Genomic DNA, 19,804 nt, shown 5'->3' on the forward strand with positions numbered 1-19,804 from the left:
GAAAGTAATTATATTGCTGTTTAAATAGTCTTTGAGGGAATGGCTGAGGTCTCCCAGTCTTGTTTTCCATGTTCCTCCCACATACTACTCTTGGGCAGGAGGTAGAGGAGGTCTATTGTTCCTGCTCTCTGTCATCCTCTGGTTTTGTCAGGGTTCTTGGTTTTAATCTCAAGTACAGAACAATATACTGTCTGGGATTAGACATAGGTCAGGCTTGCCATTTTCCCAGCAGTTTTAGCTCAAGAGCGTTCCAGTATTTACTCTTCCGTTGCATTTTGTAAATTAAATGTAACAAGAGACTTAAAACACTGTCAACATGATAGATATTCTAGCTAGTGGGTCCAGGCCATTATTTGGCATCTGAACTTTCAGAAGGCTTGTCTGTGTATACCAGCAGTATCTGAGCATTGCTGAGAGATTTTTGTCTCCAATATTTCTAACTCCTTGGCCTAATGTTTCTTTTAATCCAGTTTTTACTCCCGCAGTGTTGGGGCCTTTGTGTGGGTTTTTTTAGGGGTTTTTTTGAGGGGAGTGGAGGCGGGGGGTGGGGCTTGTAGCAAAATTGGCAGCAATAGGCCAGATAGGAAAGTGTGCTGTGACAGTAATTCCACACTCCGGCTATGGCACCCTGCCTGCGGGAAGTGCAGATTGACACGGGGACTCTCTTACTGAATCAGTGTTTGTTTTTGCTTTTGGTTTTTTGGCTTGATTTTGTTTACAGTTTCCCAGCCAAGATTTGATTTACTTTGGAGACTTTAAAACTAAAAGCACAAGTGACTCTGCTTCCTCTGGGCATGAGGATAAAAAAAAAGGTGTGTGTGTGTGTACACATAATCCCAGCCCCAACGGTGCTGAGTTCACTCAGAAGGCATTTCACATTGAGTTTGCCCTACAAGGTGCTTGTGGGGCTGGGGTCTCTAGGTGAAGCTGTCCCCTCCCAAGTGTGTGCACCAGAAGCTCTGACCAAATTTTTCCATCTGTCCTGTCAACCCTGTGAAATTTTTACCCTCTCTTCCAGAGGTCTCCAAAGGAGCCCCTCTGGGAAGCCAGGCATGGTGAAGGAGCAGCAGGATGGGGGCTTGCCGCGCGAGCTGGCCAAGCTTCTTTTTCCAACAGCAGCATGGACCCATGCATTAAAAGCCCAGGCAATGGGAAGGGTGCCTCTTCTGCGAGCAGGGGAAGCCGCTGCGGAGGCAGACTGCCGAATTGGGATCGCCAGGCGGGGGGAGGAGTCCTCAGCTCCCCTCTCCGGGAGCACAGAGAAACCTCCCTCTTTGGGAGGCAGCCGGGCGGCAGATGGCTGGGCTGCGACGCTGAGCTCTCAGGGGGTGTATCATTTCTCTGACTGTTCTGGACGCTGATACCCATGTTGGAGAGGAGCCCCTCCTTTGACTTGCTCCCGTCTTCTTTATGCCCTGATTTTTTTGCAGCTGCTACTAAAGATCGCAGGCAACTTGAGCTGCAGCCTTGCTGATACTCTTGTGGATTGTCTGCCGCTATTGCTTCCCTTTGACACTGATGTGCTAGGTCACGTCCTTCCCTGTGCCCCAGATTTCCTTTTGTATATGTAGAGGTCCGCAACATATGATTAAAACTTTCAACCACAGGTGCGATTCAGCTTTGACCTCCTTTCTAATCCTTGCAAAAAAAGGTAGGGACCACTGACAACGACCCTGTGGTTTCAGAGCACAGCCAGGGACAAGACTAAGAATTGCATTGGGCTCACGAGAAATCACCTGCATCCATTTGGAATGTATCATGTAGATATGCATGTACTATTCCACCATTTCCCCACTACCTCTATCCAACTTGCTTTGCACATCAGGTGGCAACTGCGAAGTAAGGGGTGTTGTGACAAGTGAGAGAAACTTTGTCTCAGCTTTCTGAAGTATTAACGGTGCTAGTGAAGTTGGGATGGGGAGAAAGATGGTGGGAAGGATGAAGTTTTACAGTTACAGAGTACTCTAAGGTAATTTTTCTGACCTCTTGTAGGTGATTTCTCTAATACTTTTCCTTGGTTTATAAGCTGTATGGAAGATGTTTGTGCTGTACAGCACGGGGGTGGGAAGAAGTAGTGGAGATATGGTGACAGTCGTAGCCCACGGTCTCACACTTTTTTATAAATTGTTTCTAGGACCCCCAATTTACTTTCAGGAGAGAGTTGATTTTCCTTTGTATATGTGCCCTGAGACAGAATGTGTCCATGTACCAGTTCATCCTCCTTGGGAACACTCAGATTTGTAGAGAAAGGACATTGCTGACCTAACATTGCCTCTGTTGGTTGAGTGTTTTTACAAGTCTCAGTGATGCTGAGAACCTCAGGAGAAGAGATATATCTGGCTCCTCAGCTTAGTGATCTCCTCCCTGCCTTCTTCCTACCTACAAAAGGGTTTTTGGAGGTTCTCAACTGAAGCAGAGACTCTGTAGGACTTGCCACACCTGCAGGTGTATCACTGTCCTATTAGTGAGCTTGAAAAAAGGGTATTTGACAGAGCGCATCCAGGTCATTCCACTCCTGGACCCTCTCTGTCTGATTCTTGATTTTGAATTTTATGGATAATGCTAAACAGTTAGTCCTGAGCATTTCTGCTTTGCATGGGGAAGAACCCCAAGAGCAGGGTTCTCACAGATTGCTGTACTCCCTGCAGATTTTCTTCTCCAAACCAAGGGGACTGTTTCAGAAGCCTTTTTCAAAGGGAAATTTAATAGAGACGGGCTAAGTGAGACTAACCATAGGTGTGGCAGACAGGTTGAAGATGAGCACCCCACATTTGTCTGGAGAAAAGAGGCTGGCCCCCATGAAGAGTGAAAATGTAAATTGGGTAAGACTGAGAGTGATTGGGAATGCCTTGAGACATCTGGTTCCCATCTCTGGTTCTCATTTCTATCCTTATTCAAAGCGACAAATGCACAGTAGCTGTCTTTGAAAATTGATGGCGGTAGGAACTCAAAGTACTCTTGAGAACAGAGCTTGTAATGTATCGAACACTGGGTGGATGGCGGAAATTTCTAGTGTTAGCCACTTATGCGAAAGTCAAACTCAAACCAAATTGGTTAAGTCAACAGAGCCAGTCCCCAGGGGGAATGAGAGTTACATAGGCAAAGATTTCAGATGATCTTCTGGAATTGAGAGGCTTCCTGGATCAGTTTTCTTTGAGAGCAGCCAAAATGGTAGAGCAAGATAAGTGAACTCATGCAAGCAGCAAAAGTATTTGTCTGATCCATGCCTTTGCCTTTTTTTTTGGTAGAAAAAAGTGTAGCCAGAAAAACAGGAGCAGATAAAACCCTGTTACTTTTGTTGCTTCTTCCTGGTATCCCATGTCACCCACTAGTTTTTCAGGATCCTACGGAAACTGTTTTATTAGTCAATTTTATTGGAAATAGCCAGAGCCTCTCTATCAGATCTGATGAAGTAATCTTCTGCCTTGAGCTCTGACAGAGTTGAACTCAGGGGGCTGAAACTCGGATGCTCTTCGAGACCTTACAGTCATTCCCCTTCTGCAACAGACTAAGCATCTGAATGCAAGTGTTGCTTTCCTGCTTTCAGAAAAGGATGTCCTCATCACTATTTCTGTTCCAAAAGCTAGTCAAATCTGTCTTTCTCTTTTTCCTTTTATCCAATGGCTTCAGTAAATATCTAACATTTAAGCCGTGTGTGATCAAATAGCACTCTTAAAGATAAAAAGTCTATAAAGACAATCTAGTATTGCACTTTTTGCCACGTTGAAGTCATTGCTGGAAGTTGGGTTGGGTCTTGAGGTATATGAGGAAGACACTGTGGGAATGCATAGCTACTTCAGGTAGGTGTACTGTGCACTGAGTATTTCATTTTTAAAAAGTATAGTTGCTGTAGTTTTTACCCTAAAATTAGTACTTAAGGCAGCACAGAAATAATTCCATAAAACAGCCAGTCCTCCTTTGTTGACCAAGCTGTGTCAGTGTAGGGAACTGTTTCAAATTGCATTTGTTTGATTGCTGATATTAGTGGGGCAAAACAATGATACTTGAAAATGCTTGGACCAATGCTTTGCTTGTGTCATGCAGAAAAGAGCAGACTGCAGGCTGCAGAAGGCACTCCATCCAGGTACATTCAAGCATCTGTTGTTAAATACAACCGGAGGGCTGGTAACACTCATCCGGTGAGAGGGGATATCTCTGGGAGGTCAGCTTGCGTTTGACGTCAGAAAGAAGCAGGCTGGTGGGGAGTGATCTGCAGGGTGGTAGCATCAACTTCTCTCCACTCGAGGAGGAAGGGGAACGCTGCCAGGTGGACACGGCTTGAGGAATCATGTGGCATCTGTTCCTTCGTTCTTGCAGTCACTGTCCAGTCATGGTCCTTGCAAAGACACCCAGTCTTTACCGAACACATGAAGCCCCCTGTCTAATAGCTAACTTCTTGTTGACTTTTAATGATCTTTCTTCAGTTGGATCATGCTCCTCTGTCTCTTTGTTAAAAAATAATAGCTTTTGTAGTAGTTAGCAATTTCTCAGGCAAATGCAATTCTGTAGCACTGGCACGGTTCCATTAATCATATAGAGGAATCCATTTGTGCCAAAAACCTATCAAGTCGAGCTGCCTTTTTGAGAGCTGGTGGGAATGTGTACCCAGTGGTGTTCTTGCTGGCATATGGACTTCCCGTGTGTGCAAGAATGACTGGGGCATGGGGGGTCCCCCTTTGCTGTGCTCGGGGTACACAACTCGAGCAGGCTGAGAGAGCCTGGCAAGTCTCAGGACTCAAAGTGATATGGACAGATCTTAAGGAAGTTTTATATTTAGGGACACATGGCCTCACCAGCCCTTTTTCATTCCCTCCCTTGAAACCTTCAGCAGTCAGAATAAGGACTTAAGTCTCATTAAAATATAGACAGGAGTTGTTTTAGCCTTAAGCTCTATCAGCAGTCTACTATGTGTCAGATGGAGACATTACCCTCAATGCCAGATGAGGGTAAGAAATGTGTGTTTCCTTGCATTATATGAGGAGCTGCTGGGAATGAAAGGGGAACTTAATGTGGCCCAGCTAGAAAATGAGAAAGATAATTTTAATAGCAATGTTTATGAAGAGTTCAAGTGTTCAGCTTGATCATCTGGGACACAAGAGAGGAGAGAGTCCTCTGGGCTGAACCCTGTTTGGGAGGTACACTCATGTTGGGAATGAGCCTTGTTGAGTGGCGGGGCCCAAGCCGGGTGCATTAACCGGGCCGTGCAGATGTCCTGCCAGAGCCACTGGTGGAGGAACAGAAAGTGGCAGCACCTTTGGGGATGAAGGGAGAGGAGAATAGGGGCCACAAGAGGAGTATGGGAAGCATACAGCAGCAAAGTGGGGAGGAGACGATCAGCTATGGAAAGTTTCAAGGCACTGAACCAGGGCATGGAAAACTACTTAACAGGCAGAGAGAGGAGCAGGGCTTAGCAATGGCAAATGTGAGGAGCAAATGGAAAGCTGAAGCTGAAGAAGAGGGTCTCCACATGAAATGGGGAGAGGTGGAAGGTGATCAGACTTGTCAGCTTCGTTGCATCCTATTTTAGTAAAGGGTTGATGTTGGTGCTAGCACAAGGCACTGCCCATTGGGATAGAAAGGGGATGAGGCTGAGCTGGCATCATATTTAGCTTGTTCTTTCAGCTTGGAAGGAAATAACAGTAATGCAGAGTCCTGTAAGCTGTGTGTATAATGTGAAATCCCGTGGTGTTGCAATGAGATTGCTGTGTTTTGGGAACCTGAGTTACAGAGCTGCACCTAACCATAGCTGTCATGGGGCATGGTTTTCCTTCAAGTGTTAGCTATCTTTGTGTTGTGTTTGTTCAAGTTGCTTGGTTGCACCAGGTGTTTCTGGCATGGCAAACTACAGTGAATGTGTGGGACTTTGTTTCCTTGGTTAGATCCCAGACATTTCACAGCTACCTGGAGGACATCATCAACTACCGCTGGGAGCTGGAGGAAGGGAAACCCAACCCCTTGCGGGAGTCCACCTTCCAGGAGCTGCCCCTGCGCACCCGGGTGGAGATCCTGCACCGCCTCTGTGACTATCGCCTCGATGCAGATGATGTCTTCGACCTCCTCAAGGTGCTTTGGGGAGCAGGGAAGGGGCAAACAGCGCGGCCGCAGGAGCTGGGCCAGATCAGTGAATCTTCCTGGGAAGAGAAGGGTTGATGCTATTAAGTGTATTTTAAGGCCAGGTGATCAGGGGAGGTGCAGCGCATCAACAGTTCCCCATCTCCTCCCCTGCCTTGCAGCGGACCCAAGGCAAGCGCTCAGGACTGCTCCTGGGGCCTTTGTCCTGCACGGATGCATCGTAACACGGGAGTCGCTAAGTAAATTGGCTTCATTGGCTACTCTTCCTGTGAAGAGTGAATTTGGAGATGCTCCAGCGGTAATGGCAGGGCTGTGAGAGCCGAGACTGCCGTGCTGAGGGATGGTGTGAGATGAAAGGACGGGGCTGAAGTGTACGGGGGGAGCTGGGGGAAGGGTGGTGGCAGGGAGGGGGGAGGGAGCTTCTCAGGGCTGTGCGTGACTGTCACCGGCACTAATTAGACCTTCCCTGTCAGGAGCACCAGAGACGAAATGTTAAAATGAGAGAGGCCATTCAAATTAGAGATGCCAATCTAAATCCCTCCCTGGACGGAGAGTGAACGTTGCCTTCCCCCTGGAGTAACATTTTCCCAGCTCGCCCGGAGGAGCAGCTGTACTGCTGCTGTGGCACGGTGGGAGGGGAGGAGGGAGGGAGGTGTTTGCGGAGGGGTGTCATCATGTTTTGTGTGACAATGTGGCCGCTTTTCAACTTGTCACCGTCTGGCGGGGGGCTCCCGGTGGGCGCAGGGCTTGGACGCCGACAGCCTCCGCGTGGAGCCGCTGGGCGAGGACAGCAGCGGTGCCCTGTACTGGTACTTCTACGGCACGCGGATGTACAAGGAGGACCCGGTGCAGGGGAAAACCAACGGAGAGCTGGCCCCAGACAGGTAACGGCCCCCACGCATCCCCCGCCATGTCTGGGTGCGGGGGGCGAGGAGGGGGACAGCACAGCCAGCCCGGCTGGAGGGGGCTCCGCCTGACTGCTGTTGTGTCGGGGGCGGCGGGGAGCGTGCGGCAGCGCCGGGGGGGCCTGGGAGAGGGCCGGGGCGGTGCGGGGCGAGACTGGAGTTGCCAAGCAGACTGCGAGCTGCCCTGCGTCGCGCATTGTGTCGGAGCCAGCCTGCAGCCTTTGTGGCACCGGGAGAGCCTGCTGTGGGAGCGATGCTGCCTGCCCCACCGCATTCCTCCCCGTCTGCCCCGCACCGTGCCGGCGGCTCCCAGATCAGGCTCCCAGCCAGTGGGAATCCCTCCTCTCCTCCCCTCCCTGGCCCGCTGCTGCTCTGATTTAATCCCTCCTTTGGTTGGGTCCCTAGCAGCTGTTCCGATTTCCCTGCCTTTCTCCCATCCTGCCGGCCGCAGTTCCCTTGCTCAGCAGATATTTCATGGTGGTTTTGCCGTTTCGCAGGGGATGTGGGGGGCAGACAAACACCCCAAATGTTCCTGGGAAAACGGGCAAGAGACGAGGACGACCCCCAAAGCGGAAAAAACTACTGGAAGAAAATTTGCTGAGGTAGGAAAGGCTGTTCCTGCAATAGACGTAAAATGCCTATGTTCCCGGGGGAAGTATAATGTACTTCTGGGGTTCCCCCAATAAGTATGTATATACCATGCAGCCATAATTTCAATGCATCTCTGAAGTGAAGCAAGCTCAGACTTGGTGGGTGCTTTGATCGCTCTCCAAAGAAAATTCTGATTGTGCTGGAAGCCAAGTTTGGTGAAACAGTGGGTATCGCTCTTCCAACCACCTCACTTCAGATGCAGTTCCTCCGTGCAGTGCTAGGGAATATGCTCCTGATAAAGAACACTTTCACTGTGTAGCACTTGAAGCCAAAAATCCCGGCCACTTGAGTCAGTATAGATTTTGGGATGCTTCCTGTAAGAATTGAAATACTATCCTTGCCAAACTCCAGCCTGCACCTTCACTTCTTAAAATTTTATGAAGCTATGATAAATATACATGTGAATATATATATTGAATGTGTGTTCTGCATGCTGGTTTTTTTCATGGTTTTGCCGTGCATTGAATAATTGCTGTATCCCCTATTCTTCTCAGAAGCGCCTGCGTTTCAGTGATGTGAAGTAATGTATTTATTGTATCACTCCTTCTCTTTCTTTTTTGGCAGGGAGAAGGCAGAAGAGAACTTGCTAATCCGCGAGACTCAAATAAGAAATGGTAAAGAGATTTTGTGAGGTCAGGCTTGATATGATTGGCTAACACGGCTCTTAAATTATCAAAGCCTAGAGAGATGCCTTTCTCAGGAAAGGGAGAGTCTTTCTGCCGGCGGCTGGGGCTGGGTTTGGAGGGAGGAGTTGGTGTTACAGGCTGCCTTTCAGGTGGGAGCCTGGGCACCTGCAGACTTCCTATCTTATCATGGATTGGTTTGGGATGAAGAAACATAGCATCTTGGGTTACACTAGGCCTTGGGGGCCCACCTACTCACTAAAGTTGATGGAAGTGGGCTCTGAATGGCCCTTGCTCTTCTGGGGATGAGGTGAACACAAGCCCTGTTTGTAGTGGGTGCATTTTCTCAGACTGGGAAGAGAGTGGGGTCAGTGATGCCAAGATAGGGAAGGAAGAACCTTTTTAATTCTCCTCACCTCTCCTTCCCAGCAGCCGTTGGGTGGCTGAGCTTGGGCAAATGATGTCTTCGGGATACCCACCTAAGGGTTAACAAGGCAAGCAGAAAAAGTGAGTCAGTAACATAACGTGAAAGTGAGCTGGAGCAGGCTGGGACTAATTTGTCATACATGTGGATCCATTGGCTTCCACATAACCCAGGGGCTCAGCCTGCCCGTTGCCCTACAATAAAAGGTAAGGGTAGCATTGTCTTTCCCATGCCTCCCTTTGCCCTTTGTCGTCAGATTTCTTGGTGGCTGCTCCAGAGCTGGGTGGCAGAACCAGAGCAATGCACATGGGGCGCTGGGGGTTTTTTCAGATTATTGTCTTCCAGCAAATTTTGTCACTTCAGCTGTGGAGTAATCTGGTGGTAAATCAGTGCCTTAGTCCTGGTTGTATTGAAACAAGTCGCCCACAGGCAGTTGGCGAGGGAAGGGGAAACAAGGGTGCAGGTAAGCTCCCCACTGCAGGTGGGCAGGGGACAGCTTCGCATAGCCAGGGCGGCAGAAACCAGCACATGGTTGGTCCTTCGCCATCTCAGTTACCAGTCCCCAGTGCATTAACGTGAGCTGAAGCCAAGGGTGGGTTAAGGTATAGGCTGAACTATGACCTGGAGCTAGCACGCACTCGCTCTGTGCCACTGCCGCGGCACGGAGGTTTCTGACAGGGCAGGTGGCTGGAGGGAGGCTGCAGCTTTCCAGTCTTCCTGGGGCAACCCGATAGCTTGTGTGCTGGAGCTGCTGGCAGCTCAGATCCACAAAGGGCCCAGGGTCAGGTTCAGAGAGAAAGGGGCTCTGTTTTTTGCTTCTTTATATTTTTCATAGTTAATTTGCTTGAAAATGCTGTGAGAAGCTGCGTGACATCTGCCAGTGGGGGTAGTGACGATTGCTTTCTTTCCAGTCGCCAGTGGTTAGCTCTAGAAAAGCCTAGAGGGAGCTGAGAACCCCTCAGCCCAAAGGGGTTTGAACCAACCTCTTCCCACTCCCCCAAAATGGGCCACAACCCTTTTTTGCTTAGAGAGCGTCCCAGGGCAAAAGCATGCAAGTTGCAAACGATGAGGCTTCTCTGCTCTGTGTAAACATTTGTGGAGCAGGAACCACATTCCCCTTCTCCAGGTGGGTGTTCCAACCACCATGCGAGCGAGTCCTTCCTTCGCAATTAATATTCAAATGTTTCACACAAGGCAGAACAGCTCAGAGTGCCTTGGCAGTTGGGACATGCTTCAGAGTGGTGGGAGATCTGCTTCAGATCCCCCTCTGGACTGAGCAGAGATGGGATGTGAACTTTTGGAACTTCCCCCTCATCTGGCAGCCCGATGAAGCCCATCCTTCACTTCCTCTTCTGTTCTTTCAAGTGCCTGCAAACAAAATGTTTCATTTGGGGAGAATGGGAGGTTTTATTCACCGCAGCAAAGGTTTGCAGTGCTAAAGAAAAAGAAAAAAAAAAAAAAAAGGCTAATTACAAATAACAGTAATTTTCAGTGTTTTTATTCTGCTGCCAGACTAAATCAGGCATTTGCATTACCCTATGTCCTGCTCTGGCTGACAGCCTCCATTACAAGAAACAAATTAAGTCCTTTTCTCTGGTCCATCGTAACTGGAATGGAGGCTTACTACAGGAATGTCACACTACCCATGTGTTGCAAAGTGCCGCCATTGCTTCTTCACCTGTGTACTTCCTCTGTGTCTTGGCATCATTTTCAGTGTCGCTAGGGGAGGTAGTAGTGCTTCTGGTGGATCACCAGGGCTTTGGGTCTATAGCAAAGAGCATGTTTCTCGTAACAGTGGCCATTGGCACTATCTTTTGCTCTTCCTGAGCCCTGAGGAGAGGAGAAGGGATAAAGAAAAGTTGTTAGTCATAACTGCTGTGGAGATAACATCCTTTCGTGTTGTTGAAGGGTCCCAAGGGCCTGGCCGTGGGACATGGTGGCTGCTGTGTCAGACGGAAGAGGAGTGGAGGCAGGTCACAGAGAGCTTCAGAGAGAGGACTTCCCTTAGAGAGCGGCAGCTCTACAAACTCTTGAGTGAAGACTTCCTGCCGGAGATCTGCAACATGATTGCACAGAAGGTGAGGAGACATGACATCCTGTTTACCTCTCTTTGACCACTTCCAAGAGCGTGGACGTTTGCTGATTGAAGGACAGCTAAATCCAAGCAGCCCTCACCCCGTCTACCGCCTCTGGCCTGCAAGTGTTGTGGATGCGGGGGCTGTTTAGCTTGTGTATGGGGAGAAAGGCTCTCCCCCATGGAGCAGCAGGGCTAGAGTCGATACTTAAGGATCTGGTTCATGATTGCATGGCAGCGTACGTAGGACGGCTGAAGGGGTTACTGTCTTCAGCCATGTTCTGTGTCCCTTTTCTGCTAGCAGGGAATCTCTGTCTGCTTTTGAACTGCTGCGATTTACAGCCTAGCTTTTCTATGCAAACTGCCTGTGATTTCCACTTTTACTGCCGTTTCTCAGCTGGCGCTGCTGAAGGGGCAGTGGCTGCTTTAGCTGTCCTAGCTAAGTCTGCTTGAGCTGGTATGTCAGAGCCCCAAAACACCGAAGGGTACTGTCTATCAACTGAATGTTTTCAGGTGGGACAGATTTGGAACGGGATCCTTCGGCTGGATGGCTTTGTAAAATGGGCTCTGCAGTCAGCGTGATGTTCTTGGATTCAGTTCAGTTTGCTTATTTGCTACCCTTGTAAAGCAAATAGGGATTTCATGGTCACTTCTAGCCCCCAGAGTTTCTCCTGCCAGTATCACCGATGTGCCCTAATTTCCTCCACTCTCTTTTTCCTTCCCTCAATTCTCAACCCTGTTTCAGGAGAAGCGTCTGCAGCGGACAGAGTTTTCTCCCAGGTGGATGTCTGACCATCAGCCCATCAAACCAATCAAGCAGGAGGTGAGGGGGGGTGCGAGGGGGAGGACGACGGAGGGAGGCGAGAGCAGATGCCTCCTGGGGGAAAAAATAAACCGCAGCATCGCTATTCAGTGGGAAGAAGTCATTTGAAAGTGCTTGTGCTGAAAGAGAGATGGGTGGTAATGCCCGTCAAAGGCAGGCTGACACTCGGAGTTTCTATGGCGAGCAGGGAGGTGCTGCCCTCTGGATTGCAGAGGTAACCGGCCTCGCTGCAGACTCGGGTGCAGCTGCATATGGAAATCTGCGCTCAGTCTGGGGAATTCCACTTCAATGAAAGTGCTGGCACATTCGAGGCAGTTCAAAGAAAAGTTGAAGAAGGATGAGAGGGCTAGAAGAACCGGCTTACAAAGGGAAATGACAGAAATTCAGCCAAGGGGAAAACGTGAGGCTGCAAACACATGAGGGTGTAGATAGTGCGGAGGGAGAGAAGAATGACTGATGCAGTACGGAGCGGAGCTAAGAGGGGGTCAGCTGGAAATGGAAGTCACAATTTAGGCTGTTTGAAGAAATGCTTATCAAACTGCAGCCTTGTCAACTGAAACGGCTCTTTCCGTGCCTCTTCACCCTCATCTCCTCTCCACCCCATCAGTGTAACAGTGCTGCTGCTTGCGGGTCTGTGCAGTGAACCAGACCCAGGAAAATGACTGGAGTTAAATATAACCTTTTTCTTTGGTCGCGGTTATTTTTAACGTAGATCAGTTTTCCGATCCAGTTCACCACGCAGCCCCCAACAGTCACGCTGGCACAGCCAGGGGCATGGTACGGTGGAGATGGGGGGCCTTTGAACTGGCAACTGCTACCCAAAGCAATGGGTCAGGCAACACAGGATTAGCTTTGGAGGAAAAAATTGGCTTGATTCTATCAGGCTGTGGCATAATCTCTCGCTGTAGATGTAATGAAAACGTAGTTACCTGGTGTTTTGTCAAACCCTGGGAAATTAAACTGCAGGGAATATCCCACGTGAGCCAGGGTCAGGGGTTTCCGCAAAACAAAGGAGAAAGTACAGTTCCCCACAATAAATATAATTACTTAGAATAGATAAATAAAAGGAAGGAAGAGCCTCTCATCATGCTGCAGATAAAAGCCTGCCAAGAGGAAAATAAGACCCCAGCAATGGTCAGTTTGGGGCCAGAATTGCTCTCTGCAAAGCCCACCATGCAGGAAGCCGAGGGACACGTGTTTGTTCACAGGCAGCAGAAATCCCAGAGGAGGAGGGGAGTGGGAAACACATGGAGCCTGAATGATGCTAATCAGTACCGCAGGTGCTCCAGGTCTGCAGCGGCAGAGGGCTGTTAATTGCTGCCTGTGGGCCAGTGAAACGTTTCCCGTGAGCGGGGGGCCCTCCCCGGCACCCGCTGCGCCGGGGCGTGGGGAGCCAGCCAGCGCGAGGGTGGCGACGCTCGCGCCGGCTCCCCAGCAGGACGTGGCAGTCGTCCCTGCCGCGAGGGAGCCAGGGAAGGTGCCAGCATGTCTGATGGCTTGTTTGCCGAGCGAGGGGTGGGCAGCAGGCGGCTCTGGGGGAGAAAACCTCAGCCCGGTGCAGGGGTGACCCCTTCCTCCCAACTCCACGAGCTGGATGTTGCTTCGGTCCGAGATACAACCGCTCCGTAGGCTCCTAATCCTGCGGGGGATTTCTCAACAGGTGGTTCAGATTAGCTCCTCATTAGAGAGCTGCCTGAGCAGCACCCTCATTAGGGCAGCGCTGCGGAAACTGGAGCAGGGAAGGTTTGGAGGATGAGGGGCCGGGGCGTGTGGCTGGAGGGGGCTGGGGTGCCCCGGGCACCCGTGCCTCCTGGCCTTCTGCCCCTGAAGTCTGATACCCACTGTCCGGAGAGCAAAGCAAAAGGCAGAAGTTTGGCCCTTTCGGGGTCCCAGGCAGGGGGGGAAGGCCGATGTTGTGTCCTGGAGTGCTCTCTGGCGGAGGGAAGGAGGCGGTGATGCTGCGGTCGCAGATGCAAGGGGTGTTTTATTATCCTCCAAGTGGGGAGGAAGGTGGAGAAACATCCCTTTGCCACCTCTTTGGTCAGGAAGGAAGTTTAACATGTGTTGGGTTCTTGTTTTTATCGTTCCAATAGGCGTCTGCTTCCATCACATCTAGTAGGAGTTTACTTGTTGGTTTGCTTATTTTTTTTAACCCTGAGTTGAGTACATTCATCCCCAATGGGCTTAAGTGGAACACCAGGCAGTAGGTCCCTCTGAAAATCAGGCTATTTTTGTGTCTGAAGTGTCTCGAAGAGCCCGTGCCAGGATTGCTGCTGCCCTGCAACCGCTGCAGGGAGCAAGCGCAGTTGTTGTGAGCATCTGCTGCAGCCCTTGGTGCTCGCTACACTGTGCTTGGGGTTTCTGCTTTTCCTTTTCTTCTCTTCCTTGATCTGCTAGGATGACATCTTATTCTTTGCTTCAGATTGTCCCGTCGCTTTGTCGATGCTGTATTTGTGGTGGGTTGATGTGGAACGTGCTATAGATTCTGTGTCGCGCCATTACAGTATAGGGTGCTGAGTACACCCTGCAGGCTTGGAGAGCCCTGGTGTGAGAACTGCAGCTTGGATGTTGTGTTCACATTTCCATAGGACATGAATGGTAGAAACCATATGAATCCGGGGAAAGGGAAGGTCTGACCTGTGCACCAAGTTGAAGAAATCAGTGTGGTATGCCAGGCTGGCTTAGATCTACTGGCTGGAGAATCTAGAGGCTGATGGTCACATCCTCAATAAAATATCTTGGTGTACCAACTTCTGGTGGCTAGTTCCTGCTCACCCCTTTCTCTTCCTAATAGCTGCACAACCTGATGGTTTTTGGTTCCTACTGCAATTTAAAGATTGATCAAAAAAGTTAGGGGAAAACTGTTGGACAGTGGTCAGGATCAGTCCTGAAAAGAAGTTGTTTGCAGTGCATGAGTAGAAAATCTGATAGTAGGGCAGTTGAGAAAGGGATATGAAAAGAATCAAAAGTGGAAATGTAGAACCCGATTCTGTAGGTTCTTGACCTCTTGTACTTGGCATAGCAGTTTCAGTACTGGGCGTATTGGATATTGAACACTTGGAGGAAAGGCCTGAGAGAGACAACTGGAATGATTAGGGAGCTGGAAGGACTGATTTATAAGGAAACATTTAACTTAATTACAGAACCGTGGTAGTTTTGTATAAGCATCTGAGGAAGCCCATAAAGGCTGGAATGTGGCTGAAGAAGAGGAGAATTTATGTTCACCCAGAACAGCATAACTAGGAATAATTGGATGGAATTGAGGGGATGAGAAATTAACTTTAGACTGAATGTGAGGAGAAGCTGGCTAACCTAAAGGCATATGGACTCACAGAATAGTTTCCCTAGGAAAGGGGTAGAAGAGTGAGGTACTAATATTTGGCGAAGATAGGCAGAATTCCCTTGTGGTAAGATTGTGCTGTGGGTTTCACCTAAGAGGATCAGCACAAAATAGTGTTTTTGCTCTCCAATGTGTCCCTAAATGCAGGATATGGTCCTAATATCATCAAGAGTCCCATCACCCTCTCTTGGACACTTCTTCGTGGCTGTTGGTGGCTGAAGCATAATTCTCTTAATATATTGTTGCTGCTGGAGGCAGGGAGATAATACATGATGCTTGTCCACGGAGAGCTGCAGGGGGAGATTGTAGGGCAGTGCTGTGTAGGGGAAGGGGAGACAGAGGGGGAATGAGTGTACAGTGAAACCAGACCACATTTCTAGGCATTTATCAAAACACCCCGAGGTTCTTGTTCTAGGCAATGAAACAAGGACAAAATAGTAATCGTGGTGCCAGATTTTTTTCTGGGGATTAATAATGGCCCTGGAGAAGTTGATGGTCTGAACAGCAGCCAAGGGACCCCAGCTGATTGCTAATCCTCAGGAAATGCCTTCTGCCTAAGTGGCAGTTGCTGGTTATTCCCTGAAAATGAAGGTGGAGAAAACTGTATGCACATTGTTCTTTTCCGGTTGATATTCCCTGCTGATAGGGCACACATATCTTGGTCTTGCAGAAGTCAAAAAAGTGGGAGTGGCTGGTGGATGACCAGTTTATCTGTCTTATAATTAAATTAAGCTAATAAAGGTAATTCCACACTGCCATATACATACCTCCCACTTTATTGGAGAAATAGGAGCAGGCGATTCCTGGTCTGGGAAGCCTGCAGTCTAAGTGGGATCAAACACAGCCTTGCAGCCTGCTGGCAGTGGGGAGGTGAGGAAGTGGGGCAATAAAGAGCCAGGCATCCTTGAATGATAAAACTGGTTGGGGGACCCAGCAGGAAAACTGTCCAAACAAACAAGCAAGAGCTATTTCAGGGGAGATTAGCACACAGAAATATGGCAGGCCTTATTTTGAATGGGAAAGGAAAACACTCCAAAAGATACCTTGATGCAAGGCTCTACCAGCCTCTTTTCCTATCCTAAGTACTTTGTGTTTTAAAGCCAAGCCAGGTTTGGCGGAGTAGTCCTTTCTGCTCACTCTTGCAACTTAGGCCTCTGCTAGCTGGAAGGGGTAGAGGTGTTGTGTGGGGGTGTCAACAGCCCAAATCCTTTGCCCAGAAGGGAAATACACGTGGTGCGACCCTGGCAGAGTGGCAGCTTGTCTAACCCATTGCTTCTCCTTCCTTTGTCCCTGTCTCAATAGGATTTCATTGCTTGACAAATAACTTTCCTTTACATGTTGCTTTTCATCCAAGAATTCATATGTACAAATCCTTTTTATTCCTTTCATTTTTTCCCCCAGCCATGCATTGTAGGTATGCTTTAATACTTGCTCAAAGTAAACCTGCCTCTGCTCAGACTTTAATAAGCCGATGCATTACAGTTTTTGGTGTACCATTTTGTTACAGGTAAACCCGAACGTGCTGAGTTCAATGGAGAAGCAGAGGCGCAGAGAGGAAGAGGAGGAGCGCCAAATCCTTATAGCAGTGCAGAAGAGGGAGCAGGAACAGCTGCTAAAGGAGGAGAGGAAGAGAGAGATGGAGGAGAAGGTCAAAGCAGTGGAAGGTACGTGCTGCCAGTGTGAAGCAGGGATGGAAGCTTTCAAAGCCAAGATTGAGATCTTGAATTAATATCTGCCATTTGCATTCCTCCCCTGCCAGGCCTGCTAAGGGGAGTATCTTTTCTTGCACTTACCTCTGATAAATTGGTCTGACTGTAGCTTCTTTTCCTTTGTCTAGCTCCCTTGGTGTTGGTGGCTGTTCTCTAGTGCATCCTTCAATTATGTTGTCTTCCTCAAATCATGCTTATTTTCTCCCTTGCTCAAGCTGTACTTTTTTTTCCTGCTATTTGAGTTGTTCCTCATTTCTCTTCTGTCTCCCCACTTGTGTCCTCATGGATTTCCCTGTGTGCAGGATTAGCTGGCTTTGCTCTTGCTGAATAGCGTTTGGTCCTTTTGGCCCAATGCATGATAAAAGAAGGATTACCTTTGAGGAGAAAGGGAAGGTGACAACATGGGAGTAGCAAGAGTAGTATTTTTATATTGCTACTGGCCTTATCAACTGGAGAACTAAAAACATGGGGACCAGGCTAAATAGAGCACCAGAAGTGGCAACTTCGGCTGTTGGTCTTGTTTTTTCGTGGTTTTGAATTAAATGCTGATTTAAGCTGTTCTGCAAGAAACAGCTGTGTTGTGTTTAATACGTCAGATCAAGGCACAGACAGCAGGCGTCCTGCCAGTACATGTAAGCACTGGTGTCTAAGAGCAGACTAATTTCTGACCACCTTCTCCCTGTCAGCATCCCTTACGAGGATTCCTTTATCTGCTGCTTTTCCCGCAGTGGCTGGCTGGGCTGTTGCAGTTCCAGGGAAAGGCTGACCATCTTCAGAAAACTGTGGTGGTAATGTGTGGCGGTATCAGTATCGTGAATCCTTAAGGGGATAAAGAATCAGAAAAGGAAAAAAGATTAAGTTCATGCAAACCTTGTAAACTTTCCAAGATTAAACAGTCTGCTACCAGATGTTTGGTAGCAGACCAGATGTTATCTAAGAATAGTTTCTTTTACCTGCTTACTTTTCTAACCTTTAGAAAATCCAATTACTTGCTTGGCCTTCATATATTCCTGGTTACCAGTCCTAGCTAATCCGGTGCTTTAAACTGTGATTCATCCAGCTTCCATATCTGCCACAGATATCTGTTTCACCTTGGCAAATTGCATATTCTCTGTGCTTTAATTCTCCATCTGTATAGACAAAATTAATCTTGAAATTTCAGAATAGCTGCAAAGATAACTGTATCTGCAAAAAGGTCTTGTTTTGGTATAAGCCATCTCCTTTTCTGGGTAAATGCAATCACTACATCATCTGATGCAAAGGCACCAGAGCCACTCAAAGAAACTGGCATTGGATTGGGCAGTAAACTGTTTTAAGCCAATTTAGCATACATTCATGCTTTTCTTGGCAGAGATGCTTTTATTTTGGTTTGTGCAGTTTCTTTCAGTTTAGTTTAAACCTATCCCTAGTCAGTTTAGGCTGTTAGTCAGTTTAGGAGAAGTCTCCTTTTAAGCTGGTGCAAAAGCTGTTTGGAAAGGTTGTTTAAATGGCTGACTTGTTCAGTTAAATCACTGCAGTATTTTTCATCCCTAGAAAAGGCAGCTATTGAGGTGAAACTTTGGCTTCTTAACCATCTTTCCTTATTGACAAGCACACCCTCCATTAGCATTTACTTTCATGACAATTCTTATGATGGACAGAAAGTGATTTGAAAATTAAGTAATTCATTTTGCTTGGTTCAGACTTGTTAAAACTGGACATCCATCAACAGAGATTTTAGGGTAACAAAGATTTTAATGTATTTTGCAGTGTGTTTGGGATTTAACATTAATTTTGTAAGGTCTTCTGTAGGGGGGTGATGTGAAACACAGGGTGAAATATCTGCTCTCTGATGAACTTCATCAGCACTTCACCTGCTTCTCGGTTTTGGACTGTATGCCTGTTTTTAGATCACGTTCCTGTTTCCAGTCTGGCATTTCACTTCCTCCCACTCCAACACATGCCCCAGGTAGCGAGCGTCCTGCTGGGCCCATCTGTACTTACCTGAATTTATGAGTTAAAGCAGCTTTCTAGATTTCTACCACAACAGCAGGTTAGAGTTTCCCAGTTCTCTTCCCAGATGCTGCTCCAACATTCTCTCTCGCACATATGACTTCCTAGCTGTTTGAGATCCATTTTAGGGCATTGGTGAGATTTTGAAAGCTGCTGGGTAGGACTCAACCCAGGCCAAGAGCATGACAACGAGCTCTGCTAGTGATCTTTAACATCCTTTATTAATCACTTGCTGTGGCAGAGGGACCCGCCATTAATCCTGAATGAGCTCCAGTCTGGTACCAGGGCTCCCTTGATTCCTGTCAGTTTACCAGGTCAGATCCTTGGCAGGCCTTGATGGATTTCTAAAATCTACATCACCTTACCTCTTGGCTGCTGTTGCCATGAGATTTTCCTTTTGCTGCCCAAATCATCGCCTCGTGTTTTACTCAGCTTTCTCACTTGGGCATCCATTACGATGTCATCTAAGTGGTGCTAATTTTACAGAAGAAGCATTAAGTACTGAACTGTGCTTGGACAGACTCAGATAATCTCTGTTAACTGCAATTTGATGTTGGACTTCTCATCATTAAATGTTATAATAGATGCTGTTAGATTCTGTAGGGCATCTAAGATGCAAGTCCTATCTTCCCAACTTCAGTGCTACCCAGAGTCTTCTAACAGGAAACTTGGACTTTCTTTTACCAGTCTTTGACATATCTGGCCATGGACGCCCCTGGAAATACCCACCTTGTAGCTATTCCTAGTTTTCTTGTGCCCTCAACCCCCATCCCGAGTTTGGTTTTGACTGACAGAGTAAGACAGTAAATTAATACTTTTCCAACAGAGCTGGTGCTTCTTGAGTCTTTGGCGTTTTCCAAAGATGGAGCCTCTACTAGAAGGTGTTAGCCAAGTCTCCCCCATCTTTCTTTCACTCAGGGTGTTCCCTGATGTGGCCTGTTTTCTGGGGGTCTTACTCCTATAACGTCTCTCCTTGAACACTACTTTCACAGAATTCTTCTCCTACAGAAAGTTGGTACAACCGCAGGTGTTTAGTAAGTCAAATGAATTCACATTTCCTATAAGAAAAAGGAAATGAGGTTCATAAGAGCCCATAAACTTTCTATTATGAAGCAATCTGTTAGCCAGCTGTCTGGTTGCAAACCACAGGTTATGTTACCAGCGTTGCTTCTTCCTGTCTCTCACCTCTTA

The 19,804-nt window shown here is 48.0% G+C and overlaps 1 protein-coding gene across 3 annotated transcripts in view; it reads left to right on the forward strand.

The window, feature by feature from the left end:
• The window catches only part of LOC115352598 (cat eye syndrome critical region protein 2), a 105,286-nt gene that overhangs the window by 66,893 nt on the left and 18,589 nt on the right, over positions 1-19,804 (forward strand). For 2 of the 3 annotated variants that reach the window (XR_003927193.2, XM_030041021.2), the window contains exons 3-9: positions 5,880-6,063; positions 6,817-6,956; positions 7,475-7,579; positions 8,193-8,242; positions 10,584-10,753; positions 11,495-11,572; positions 16,420-16,576. Coding sequence is in view for 2 of the 3 variants with exons in the window: in XM_030041021.2 (XP_029896881.1) it covers positions 5,880-6,063; positions 6,817-6,956; positions 7,475-7,579; positions 8,193-8,242; positions 10,584-10,753; positions 11,495-11,572; positions 16,420-16,576 (884 nt within the window). In the remaining variant the exon portion in view is untranslated. The remainder of the gene's footprint in view (positions 1-5,879; positions 6,064-6,816; positions 6,957-7,474; positions 7,580-8,192; positions 8,243-10,583; positions 10,754-11,494; positions 11,573-16,419; positions 16,577-19,804) is intronic. The other variant, XM_030041022.2, reaches the window with a different exon arrangement.

Source organism: Aquila chrysaetos, chromosome 17, assembly GCF_900496995.4.
Source record: "Aquila chrysaetos chrysaetos chromosome 17, bAquChr1.4, whole genome shotgun sequence".
NCBI classification, from domain to species: Eukaryota; Metazoa; Chordata; class Aves; order Accipitriformes; family Accipitridae; genus Aquila; species Aquila chrysaetos.